This window comes from Peromyscus californicus, unplaced genomic scaffold, assembly GCF_007827085.1.
Source record: "Peromyscus californicus insignis strain IS unplaced genomic scaffold, ASM782708v3 Scaffold_14__1_contigs__length_90479793_seg_2, whole genome shotgun sequence".
Taxonomy (NCBI): domain Eukaryota; kingdom Metazoa; phylum Chordata; class Mammalia; order Rodentia; family Cricetidae; genus Peromyscus; species Peromyscus californicus.
In genome coordinates, this window is record NW_026294436.1 from 47,265,758 (window position 1) to 47,279,229 (window position 13,472).

Genomic DNA, 13,472 nt, shown 5'->3' on the forward strand with positions numbered 1-13,472 from the left:
AAATGATACTAAAATTCAGATATATAACATACCATCTTGTTTTCCACCCCTAAAATAATGCTGTATCACAGCACTATTTTTATATCAGCAATAAAATAACAATGGATTCTAAGTACGAATAGTTGTTCAAACCTAAAAAGTCAAAAATGATCAACAGAGGCTAGGGTTTTAGCTGAGGGCTACAGTGCTTGCCTCACATATGAAAGAAAATAAAAGCAACAATTATAAATGAGGTATAATGAACTAATATGTAGTGAACATTATATAAATGGGTTCTCCTCTCGCAGGTATTTTTAATATTTTTATTCTCATCCCTTAGAGACTCCTAAAATTTACAATCCTCCATGGAGAAGAGATAAAAGGAGAAAAGGGAAGGTGAAAAGAAAGTGACTCAACTCCATATACACGACATATAAACTGTCTATCAAAGTACACATATACTGATATGACCTCTAGTTATTAATCTCTAAATATATAGAAAATGCTTAGTTTTGTATTAACCGCAAAAATAATGTTCCAGTTGGTAGGATTTTTCTGTAAGTATCTTTAGGTAGCCTATCCCTAGGTTCACACTAGTTTGGAAGAAGAACAAACTAAACCACCAAGTAGGTATCATATTCATTTCTTCAGTTGAAAACACCATATTGTATTATTACTATTTTTGGCACATATTGGAAACAGCTTTTATATTTTACAGTTGAACAGAAAACTAGGCATATGCACAGATTACCAAGTCTTCACTCACAAATAATTTACTGGTGTGCTACTTTCTTAATAATTTTCCCCCAAGAAATTTATAGCCCTTTCTTCACTACAAAGAGATTGAGCCCCTCAAATATGATTACATCTGATGCTTACATTTTCCTCCTTTTTACCTACTATATTTCATTTCCATGAAAATTCCTTTCAAAAGCTAATGCAGGTCAATATTGGGAGTATAAGCATCTTAAACTACACTGCAACAAATAGCCTGTCAGAAGGAGAGCAAGAGACTGAGACTTTAATAATATAAATAGGAAACCCCCAAGTACTTACTTGTAGCAGAACCAAGAAGATTTTTTGAGGATTTATCCTCCACAGTATTATAATCCAGGGGATAATCTGTTTTAAGAGAGGATAAAAATAATTTTGATAAGAACTAGTTCTAATAACAGCATTTAAAATTCCTGAACTTTGTCAGCCAACTGAAATACAAAACACCATAGAGTAAGAATTAATTATAAACCTAAAACATGTTCACATAAAGAGGTTCAGAAGACCCTTTAACAGGTGTAAATCAAGGAAAATATATGTAATGCTGACCAAAAGTATTAAACACAACATATTTTTCCAACTTTCAGCAAATGTCTTTGTAGGAAAAAGTCAAAAGAAAATCAAACAAAGTAGTCAGGGGATTAAAAACCTCTCCCCTTCTGATTCAAAAGAGCATCTAAAAAACGCAGATCTTAGTGGGATCAGTATCTTATAAGTTGAACAGATTCTTAGGCCCAGAATTGGGGTATACTCATAATTGATAGTGCTGGTGTAACAAAAGAGAGTTCCAGTTACAAGAACTCACTGATGGGTTTGGAATGCAAGTTCCAAAGCATTCACATTAGAAGATGCATTTAAGAAAAATTTGGCTATTAGAGCTAAAAACAATGAAATAAACTAAAGTGACCACAATTGTTGATTTACATAATCCATGACTCACCCATTACTATTGGATTACCAAACAAAAAATAAAATTATTAATAGTCACCTACTTAAAATCACTTACCATAGTCCTCATCAAATAGTTCTTGACGTTCTGACTGATACTGGGAGTCAGCAATTTCCTCATATTCTTCCACCATGCTAGTACCGAAAACCCTAATAACAATTTCATTACAGGTTTTCATTAAAATAAAAGTTACTAAGGCTCAGCACTACACAATACATGAGCAAAAATGTCACAAACATTAATTCTGGTAATGCTTTACGGGGCACTAGCTTTTGCACATCAAAATAATGTATTTCTTATATTTATTCATTCACTACTTCATTAATATAAAAGTAACAAAGCATTTAGAAATATAATGACCAAAATTTCCTATCAATTTGTGCTTCTATGTATTATCAATACACTAAAATAGAAAGTAAGCTAACAGAAATATTTAAAAATAAGTTTTATTTTTCAGACTATCTTGGCATTTTTGCAAAATACATTCAAATGGAGGCTCAATACCTTATATTTCTATAGTATTAATTTCACATAAGAGAAAGTTATCTCTTTAATTTAAAATATGTAAGTTTTTTTTATCACTTGTAAAAACAGGAAATATTTTGTTTTGTATTACCTTATTAGGCTTAAAGGACAAAAGTGCTCTGATCCAAAATGTGATACTAATTCCACCTGAAAAACAGAAGTACATGAACTTGGAAGCCAGCAGGGCATCCATTAGGTTAACAGTATACTCAGTCTTCTCATTATAGCATTTCTAAAAATAAAATCATTTCCCCCAAATCAATACTTGTAAAGCCTCGGGAATTTTTTTTGCAACGCATTAATATGCCATGCTCTGTTATTCAATATTGCAAAAGAGAAGGTTGCTAACCTTTATGTACTTGATGAACATCTGAAGCAAGAGAAAGGAAAAGAAAAAGGAATCAGTTCCAAAGTCTAGGTAACATGCCATAAGTAACTTAAGTATCTGCTCCCATATGATATGAAGTGTAGAAGGCAACGCATTGTAGCAGGTAACATTGTAGTACTCCTAATTCTTTGCAGAAATAAAAGCCATAATTTCCATTTTTTACCATAACTGAAAAGCACAATTTGAAAATATGTAACAGATTAGCTTTAAGCTGATACAGTGAAAAAAAATCTTTAAATCCATTGTTGTTTTGTTAGATTAAAAAAGGATTCTAAAACCAATGGTTTCTAGAAACAATCATGTCTTAAGTTAAATATTACAGCCATGTAAAATGAATGCATGTATCTACAGTTTAATGTATACATTAATAAGCAAATTAATTATCATGAAGTGTTTCTGGTAGTTATATAATGTGTTTCAGGGAAAGTATAAATTTTTCATATATAACTAACACAAGTGAAAGATGTTTCATTTACAAAATGCAAGTTTTATTTTCATTTATTTATTTATTTATTTATTTATTTATTTAGGTTTTTCAAGACTGAGTTTCTCTGTGCAGCTTTGTGCCTTTCCTGGATCTCACTCTGTAGACCAGGCTGGCCTTGAACTCACAAAGATCCGCCTGCCTCTGCCTCCCGAGTGCTGGAATTAAAGGCGTGCGCCACCACTGCCTGGCCAAAATGCAAGTTTTAAAAAGTAATTTGTATATTTGTATTTAGTTCCTTTAGAGGAACAGAAACCCAGGTAAGAATTTGTGTGTATATATAGCATTCATCACTGTAAGAATCACAAGCAAATGGTTTTTAGACTTGTCTTTACTAAAGAGGGTTTTTCCAAAAAAAAAAAAAAAAAAAAATCATAAACCTTCTATATATATAGTTTTTCTCCATAAAAGTAGGGAGTTTTACATGGCAGTTTTTATACTAAAAATGCAATTTTTATACTGAAAATATCAACTGCATTTTCAATATAGAAACCAGCACTTTCATACTGAAATTAGGAATACTACAAGTTTACCCATTTGAAGAAATCAATTTAAGTCATGCTTTAAACAGAGAAAGTAAAATCCCAGAAGACAAAATCAAGTAGCTACAAGTTCTTACAATTTAAAGAAGAAAGAAGAGAAATTAGAAGCTCTGCAATTCCAAAAGGCCTTATTATTAACATCATGGTACTTTAAGATGTGCCTATTACTTTCTATTAAAGAAAAAAGGGGGTGAGAAAGAGAAGCACAGAAACTTCCACATACTATTTAAATTCAACTGAAGAAGAATGTCAGTTGGTGAAGGAAGCAATGGGAATATTTATGTGTCTAAATTTTTATCTGAAATTGCTAAATGGGCATAGAATGTTTCACTTGAATATAAAAAGGGACGCCATAAATAAACTGACACCAGAATTGAATCAATCATCTAGGAATCAGATTTTTAAAAAATTAAAAACAAATCAGACCTACTTAAAAGATTCCACTGTAGCAATGTTTTAAGTTTCAAAACAGAGTACAATACCAGGTAAATGACAATTTACAGACTCTAAAGCATGCTGGGCATGGTGCTACAAACTGCTGTACTTCACCTGGTCAGTTAGGCCAGAGTGAGCTACATGAACTGCCTCAAAACAAAAACAAGACTCAAAAACAAGACATAATTTGGCATTTTATTACAGCCAGAAATAAATTGCTTGGTCTTGATTACCAATAATACAAAAATGCCAGAATGACAGTTGTCTCAAAAAATAATATAGCCTAGTAAGAAGTATTTAATTAAATAGTATTATGCTATAAATTTCCTCTTAGTTTCTCTAATTTCTAAACAAGCAGGGTGAATAACTAGGATATTTTCATTATAGGACATAATTCTATATGCATAAAGATTACCTTCACATATTTTGCATACATCTGTTCATCCAGAGGGAAACTCTGGACATTTCGCTCATCTCTACCATGGAAAGTACCCAGCTTAATCCATTTATTTGTGGGATATCTAGAAAACATAAAAATAAATGCATCATGTAGAGTTTTTCTTCTCATGTTAAGCCCTTAATTTTTTAAATTTTTTAAAAAACAGGCCCTTAAGTTACTTTTTTTAAAACTGACATGTTCCACTTCACTAGGAAGGATTATTTGAAAAACCACTTTAACAAACAGAAGACAAGTGAAGACAAAAGAAGGAGCAGAGCAAAGTAACCAAGAGAATCTCACGGAGAAAGAAGATGCCATTCCACACAAGCAGTGATGGCGAATGGGATGAAGAAATACGTGAATATGGTACTAACTGAAAGTAGGCTAGAAAAGACACTATTTTACTGTATTTACACAGATACCCTACACAGCTAATTCCTTTAAAAGGAAATCTACTATTCAAACTCTAAACCTGTTATTGTTTATAACATTTAAAGAGCTCAAAATACTGAGTTCTCTCTTCTCATCTTTAAAAAATATGCATACTTTAATTTTCAGAGTTAGGTATGGCCACCTAACACACACAATGTTAGAAGGCGTGATCTGAAAAAAAGGTTAATATCAAAATAGTAGATGGATTCTCAAGAAATTTTGAATATTGCTTTCAAAAGCTGTAAAGATACAATGATAGCTTGAAGAAGAGGAAGAAAGACCACTGGAACTCTGATAATCAATGACAGCAGCATAGTGAAGTTACAATATCCCCTAGGGCAATCACTGGCACACTAATGTACTTATGGAGCAAATAAACACCTCCACTGTCGAGAATAAAATTAAATTCTAATTAAAACTGCTATGCTTAAAAAAGAAAATATTCTCAGGATTTAAGAAATAAAAAGATGCATATTTTAGTGGCATAAAAATATATAGGAAAAGCTGAAAAGAATATATTACAAGCTAAGAACAGTAAGTTTTGGTTACCAAGAACAGAATATAGTTCTTTTTCTAATTTCTTAGATTTTCATTTCTTCTATAATCATGCAAGTAAAAAAATTTTTAAAACACTTCACGAAAAATAAACATTGTGATATAAAATGAAGCATGCTTTTAATAAGTCTTAAAGAACTGCCTGGAAGCAATAAGCATTAATGATTAAAAGTCACATAGTTCTAGATTGGAATCTTGCTTCTCCCAAATAAACAATCATGTGACTTAAGCAAGCTAACCCCCATCTGTGTCTTCATCTTATAACGGAGTAACATAACACAGTTGTGTATTTCAAGAGCTAAGATGAATGATTAACAAGAGCCCACAATTAAAATATTACTACAAACTGAAATTAAAATAAAAACTAAAATGATGGAAGACAACAGACTGGCATGTATCTTTAATTTTTATTCTGAAATTCTATCATGGACTCTATAAAAAATAGTTTAAGAATTTACCTGTCACTGATAGAAACCAGAAAGTCTTTGGGAGTAGAAGAAAATAATTCGTAATTTGCAATATCAAACTGTTTCACTTGAATTGGCTCACAAAGTTCAATAACAAACCTTTTAAAAGAAAATAAGACAATTATTTACATAAACCAATAAAGCGGTCCATATTAAACATCTGTATAAACTAGACATTCACAAGTTCCTACAATGTAACCAAGGAGTAGAGTTTGTAACCCAACTTATCCATTGGTAAAAATGCCTTGGTCAAGACAAGCATTATCTAGTGAGAAGAAAGGAACATTGGTATTTGTGCCTACGATATTCTTAAAATTACCTTTCTTTTAATGAAATGATTTTACTAAAAAAATCCTGTGATGTTACAAACTGGCAAGAATAATCTGATACATAGTTAGTATGAAAGCCTTTGATCCAGCAATATACTCTTAAAAATTATCTGAAGGCAACACTGCTCCAAATGTCCATCCTTGTATTAACATTTTGTAAAGGTTATTAAAAAGAAGCAAAAATGTCTGTCTTAATATTAAGCCAAAAAGATTTTAAAAATTATGGTCTTCCCAGACAATGAAGCAACTAATGTCAATTAAGATTAAATCAATGGTTCAATTCCTACCATTTAAAAGACATTTCCTGCCACCAAAAAAAAAAAAAAAAAAAAAAAAAAAAAAAAAAGGATGTGAGAGGCCTACTGAGATGATAAGATGTCACATTACTACTTAGAAAAAAAGGTAGTAAGAGTATGTTTCCACAGACACAAAAATAGAATTGTATATAATATTTGCAGAAAAAACATTTAAAAAAAAAAAAGACATTCATGGTTAGCATTCCAACCTGTTCTAATCAACTTTTTTCACCAAATGCAATTTCATTTTTTAATTATACTCATTCATTCATTCATTCGGTGTGCATATGTGTTTGGGCACACCAATGTCATGGTGTATGTATGTGGCAGTTAAGAGGGCAACCTGCAAGAGAGTTAGGTGCCCCCTTTCACCATGTTGGCTGTTGACTGAACTCGGGTCACCATGCTTGGCAACAAGTGCTTTATGCACTGATATTGCCAGCCCCAAATAAAATCAAAGATATTAAATTAACAGTGCTTAATCTTAGAGAAAAATAGAGCCATAGTTCTAGGAGATGGTAAAAACCAATCAGGCTTCAGAGAGAAAGGTCACAAACTAATAGTTGCATAGCTACTAAACAGTGAAGTTAAAATCAGAATATTTATCTGGGGCTAAAGCCTGAATATTTTCTAAACTACCCTGTAAAAATCCTTGAAGACTCTTTATTTGTGATGAAGAAAAGAAGCCCAAAATACAGTATAGAGAAAGAAACTAAAAGCTAATTTCTCCCTTCTCATTTTTTCACACAGAATTTTTTCCTATTTTGAAGATTAAAAACTGTATTAATATATGCTCACTGATATAATTAATGATATCCTAATAACTGTATATCCCCAATAAAAAGTTTCATATTATATAAAATACTAGTAAGCTGGTGACCTTGTCAGTTTTTTTTTGTCAGTCTTTTCACTATACCTATTCCTGTTGCATCTCTCATGTTTTCTCAGAGAGAACAATGTATAAATTTAAAAGAATGTTGCATAAAACTATGTTAACAAATCCAATTTAAATATATTCTATTAAGCATCCATAGTCAGGATTTTTTTTTTTTTGATTTTTCGAGACAGGATTTCTCTGTGTAATAACTCTCAAATCTAAAGAATACTTAAAATTCATGATTTAGGTACATTCATGAAAGAGGAAAAGATAGAAGAAGGAATAAATGATGACAAAAGAGATTTTTATGGAGATAAAGGTGAAAGCATAAACATTAGATACTATTTTTAAAAGAAAAGCTCTCTAAAGCAAAAAAAAGACAATACTGTAAAAATTTTTATTATAAAACTTTGAAAATATGAAGGCAAATTTATTTCCACAATATGTAATTTAACAAAAAACCGTTGAGGTTTAAATCTACAGCTCCCACAGTGTAAGATCTTGTTACATACAGGCTAAGCTTTTGAAAGGACACTGGATATAAGGGCTCTAACTTTATCGATAGATTTATCCACTGATGAATTTAGAGCTGAATGAACTAGCAGGACATAGGGTCTACTTGAACAAAGTAGGGGTTGTGTTTTACAAGGATATATCTTTTCCCACAGACCTTTCACCTGTCTCTGATTCTTGTCCCTCATGCGGTGAACGGCCTTATCTAACAGACTGACCACAATAATTTGCTCAGGCTCAAAATCCTTGATCCTTGGACTGAAAGTGAAGTGAAAGTAAGTCCTTCCTCCTTCAGCTGTCTTTTTAGGCATTTTGTATTATAGATGAAAAACTGACTTCCACAAAAGCTAATTCAAGAAGCAGAAAACCTAGTCACTTAAAAAAAAAAAGCTTAAAATATTTAGAAATATAAGCTAGACAGAATATAGTATATTCCTATGATCCCAGTGCATAAAAGGAAAAGGCAAGAAGATTTTTGAATATGAAACCAGACTGGGCTAAAAAATAAATTCAGAGCTAGTTTAGGTTACCAACTGAGGCCCTATCAATAAATCGGTCAGTTGGTATTCACATAATACAGGACACTAATACAAAGGCAGCTAACAATACTACTGCTTACCCTGGGAAAATGATTACAAATAATCCAAATATTCACTTAGAGAGGACTCACTAAATCTCATTTAGTAATCAAAAAGAATGAAAAAGTTCTCTAAAAATAAAAAAGAGAAGGCCCAAATACTTCTAAGCTATAAATATGACATATAATACACTAATTTACATGAAAAGAGATACATGTATTTGCACAGTGACACTGAAAATGCAGATTGAACTTTAACAGTGAATGGAAAATGAAAGCTAGAAATTTTTTCTTTTTAAAGAAATTGAAACCATGTGAATTTAATCATTATCATAAACAGTAAACATTTCATTTAAAATTAATAGCTTCCACAAGGGGGATAAGCAGATGAGCCAAACTTTAAAAATTTAATAGTGCATGGGACCAGAGAGATGGCTCAGCAATTTGTAATAAGCCAGAGAGTGGTGGTGCACACCTTTAATCCCAGCACTAGGGAGGCAGAAGCAGGCAGATCTCTATGAGTTCAAGGCCAGCCTGGTCTACAGACCAAATTCCAGGATACCTAGGGCTACACAGTAAAACCCTGTATCAAGAAACAAAAAACTGTAATAAGTGTATTATTTCCCCTGTATATCTGCTCCCATGTCTATAGTATTCATTAATCAAAGAATTAAAAAGCAGAGAAGTGTAGTGGGTAGCCATTCCAGCTTTGATTTGGAAGTTCCAACCCCCATTGAGACTTCGGCAACTGTCACGCCTACAAGGCGGGGTCAAGGGAGGCGCCTGGGGACCCGAGATCTGGATCCGCAGGCACTCTCTTGGTTCCGGGACCCTGGATAGTGGAGGTGGACCAAGCAGAGCTCCAGAGAACACCACTGGACTGTGATACACCTTCCCCAGACCCCGCGACCTACCTATCCCTTAATTTGTAAGTTACGCCATTAAATAAATCTCCTTTTAACTACGTGGAGTGGCCTTAATAACTTCACCAATAGTGAAGCCAAAATAATAGAGTATTTCTTAGATGGTTTTCTCTTCTACATACCTAATTACTACGAGCTGCCAATTTTACCTGTTTAAATGTCTTTCAGATAAATTCCTCTCTTCTGTACTCAAATTGCCAATTATATAGCTCAAGGTCATGACATCAGACCAAGGCTATGACAACAGTCTTCCATTTCATTTCTCTACTTCAAATGCATTTTCTTTTAGGCATTCTTTGAGGACAAGCTTTCTTGAAATGTTAATGAGATAATGTCACTTCTTTAAAATAAATATTAACCTACCTGTCTTTTAAAAAACAAAAAACTTACAAACTGTTAAACTGGAGAATGCTCAGCAGGGAAGTGCTTGCCAAGCAAGTTTGAGGACCACTGTTTAGATCTCCAGCACTCAAGAAGAAGCTAGTAAGTGTGACAGCTGCCAGTAATCCCAGAAAATTCGAGGAGAGAGTCAGCTACTTAGACTAATAGAATCAGCAAACTCTGGGTTCAATTGAGAGACCCTGCCTCAATATATAAACTGTAGAATGGTCAAAGAAAACACACTAGACCTCCATCCACACAGCAAACATGTATGCCCACACACAAGCAAACGGCACTGGTGCGGACACATGCACATTGTCAAATTGAGTATATCCAGCACCAAATGGTCTGACTGTAGTTAGACTAATGCTCTGGCCTCATCATCTCAGTATTCTAATTTTACCTTTATTTTGGCAACTACTAAACTGCTTAAATATAGTCATCGAGAATAAATATAGTCCTTTTAGAGTACTCTGCCTCCATCATCTACCATTTCCCATGTGTCCTTCAAGATTCAGCCTAGGAATTACCACTTCTAAGACTTTCTCCTTTAGTTATCTCTTTCTAGAAAATTCCTCCAACAGTACTTTTGATCAGGCCTGTCACTGTTAGCATTTTTGTTACCTCCTTAAAAGGAAAACCATTTTGTTCTCAATTCGGAAGTAATAGCAATACTAATCAATCATAAATACTTATTAAATTATGCAAATATACCAATCTTAACTCAATAAAGATGCACACATATAAAATATACTTTGTAAAATTTTACATTACTTACCAAATTTTAGTGCTGCAAGGATTCAACATATAAAGGTCCATATTTTCTATAAGAATAGCAGATGTGCTCTATTTTGAGACAAAGAAAACATATTAAAGAAAAACAGTTTAAAAATATTTCAATTCTAAAATTTTGTGAGATTTCTGTATTTTAGACATTTAAAATAAGCTTAAGATAGAATACTTAAGGGGAAAAAATTAATTGACTGGCTAAAATTTTCCATTAAGGCTATAGCATTAAATTAGCCTTATATCAACTGTCCTTTTGAAACTTACAATGCCTGTTATTACAAAGGAAAAATAACTTTTTTATGAGCTATTTTAAAAGTTACATTGTGTTATTAAATGATATTTTTAAAGGTGCAATATTATCAACCAATATAACTAAAAATTGACACTATAAAGTATTTAAAAGCATAATCTGGTATTAATTAGTAAAGTTGAAAAATAACTCATATGAAAAAATAGTTAACATCATAACAATGTCTATTTTTAATAAAGTCACTAGTTTCTTATATTTTCTTTGAAAAGAACTTATATACTTTAAGTACCTTGGCTTCTGGATTAGCTGCCAAAATTTTGGCACCACATTCTACTGAGGCATAATTATTTCTATTCTTCTGGACCTTTTTGGTGGCATGTGGACCTCCATTAGAAGATGGATGCAGTGATTGACCTGTAGATAAACCTCATTATAAATATATATATGATTATGATTATGAAAATACCCCCCAGTAACACTATGATCTCAAAAGTAACAAGCTACTTTTTAGAAAGGAACAGGTTTTAACTATTAAAAATCTAGCTTTAAAATACATGAGAAATCTCAAGCCAGGCATGGTGGCACATGCTTCTAATCCCAGCCATGCAAGGAAGATTGCGATGAATTTCAAGCCAGCTTGTACTTCACAGTTAGCTCAGGGCTGACCAAGGTCACATAGAGACCTTATCTCAAAACTAACAAACTAGAAATTCAAAGTGCTTTAACATATTTGGAATAAACTACAAAAATTCACATTACCTGAGATATGTCTAAGAACATAAGATGAAAATTTTCCTTGAGAATAAAGCCTTTTTTTTTGTTTTATTCTTTCTACTTCTAACTCCAACATCAAGAATTCTAAACTCTAAATTAGTATAAAAAAAGTTTAAAACTTTCTGACTAAACTTTCTATGTCCAATTTTTCTTCCCATAAATTGAGAGTTATAGCATTACTCTTTCTTATTTTACTATCAGTGGATAATCTCTAAGAATGGAATTCAATTAAGATTAAAACTGTACACTACCAATAAATGGCAGGTAATCAGCAGCAATGTGGTAAATCTGATGAAGTTTTTAGAAATTTTATTTTATGATTTAAAGAGAAAAAGCAATATTTAAACCACTCCCTCAATAATTGAAACATTAGAAAAAAATGTCAGTAGACTCCCAGTGCTTTCCTTACTTTTTTCTTTTTCTACTTCCATAACTTTCTTCTTCCACTCATCAAACGTTGGTATATCTTCTGGATCTTTGGGACCTGTGACAGGTGTAGGGTCAGTTTCTCCTGGCTTTGTATATTCAGCACTCTGAAAGAAATGCCAAAAAACCCAAGAAACTTCAATCTTTAAAAAAGATTAATAAATAATGAAGGTAAGCACAAATGTTTCTGTAACACTAAATATTTACAGTTTAATTTTTTTTGTTTTTAAACAAACATTTACTTATTATGTACACAGTGTTCTGTTTGCATGCCAGAAGAGGGCATCAGATCTCATAGATGGTTGTGAGCCACCATGTGGGTGCTGGGAATTGAACTCGACCTCTGGAAGAGCAGCCAGTACTCTTAACCTCTGAGCCATCTCCTCAGCCTCCCAATAAAGTTTAATTTTATAATGAATACTTTAAGATGAAATATTAATTTTTTGCTTAAAAGTTCAAGTTCATATAAAAGAACAAACTTCAAGCACTAAAGAATATACTCCTTCACATGTTAGTGATATAAACACTTGTAAAAATAAAACAGAATGCTGTATCCTAAGCAAATTCTTTACTCACTCAAAAAGAAATCTATCTATTCATCCATCCATCCATCCATCCATCCATCCATCCATCCATATATATAGTATTTGCAGTACAACCACCTTAAAATAAATCTAAGATGTACACATCCACTTATCAAAGGAGTAATTTTAGATGTAGTACAGTTTTTACAAAATCAGTAACAAGTATTACATGCACAAAAATTTTAAAGTAGATTTTAAAATGTTATTTTAAAAGCCCCAAGATTATTATACTTTAAAAGAATAGAAAAAAATGTGTTTATAACTCCTGCTAACAAAAAGACTTTGAAAAAATGGATGTATGAAATACATTTTTAAAAACTTAGTAAACTAGTTATATAAAAATTAAGCCAATAAGCTGCATGAAATAAGCCTCAAGAATGAAGTATTTATAACATATTCAACCAACAAATGAATGTATGTAAAGAATGATGGAAAATCAATAAGCAGCAGAAGGAACAGAAGCAATAAATTTAGCAAAAAGAAAATACAATCATAAAAATAATCATGAAAAGCTAAGAAAATCAGAGACACAAAAAAAATACCAATCGGAGGTTAAAGTGTGACAATCTACTGAATCATGGGGAATCTATCAGATTGCTGAGGGAATCTTAAAATTAGTATTAGCAAGATGTACATACCCACTAATTCACACTTATGTGCAATGTCAGAAAAATATACGCATGGTTTTTTTTAATGTGTGTAATTGCATAGTGCAGTACTACTTCTAATATAAGGAAATCAGAAACTTGAATAGTCCTCAAATGAATAATTATAACAGAATAAT

The 13,472-nt window shown here is 32.1% G+C and overlaps 1 protein-coding gene across 4 annotated transcripts in view; it reads right to left on the minus strand.

Annotated features, from left to right (window-relative positions):
- Positions 1–13,472, minus strand: part of Suco (SUN domain containing ossification factor) — a 61,204-nt gene that overhangs the window by 26,791 nt on the left and 20,941 nt on the right. For all 4 annotated transcript variants that reach the window (XR_008217946.1, XR_008217945.1, XM_052737378.1 and 1 more), the window contains exons 7-15: positions 12,088–12,211; positions 11,194–11,318; positions 10,644–10,711; positions 5,961–6,068; positions 4,492–4,597; positions 2,577–2,597; positions 2,319–2,374; positions 1,760–1,851; positions 1,036–1,101 (exon numbers count right to left, since the gene is read on the minus strand). Coding sequence is in view for 2 of the 4 variants with exons in the window: in XM_052737378.1 (XP_052593338.1) it covers positions 1,036–1,101; positions 1,760–1,851; positions 2,319–2,374; positions 2,577–2,597; positions 4,492–4,597; positions 5,961–6,068; positions 10,644–10,711; positions 11,194–11,318; positions 12,088–12,211 (766 nt within the window). In the remaining 2 variants the exon portion in view is untranslated. The remainder of the gene's footprint in view (positions 1–1,035; positions 1,102–1,759; positions 1,852–2,318; positions 2,375–2,576; positions 2,598–4,491; positions 4,598–5,960; positions 6,069–10,643; positions 10,712–11,193; positions 11,319–12,087; positions 12,212–13,472) is intronic.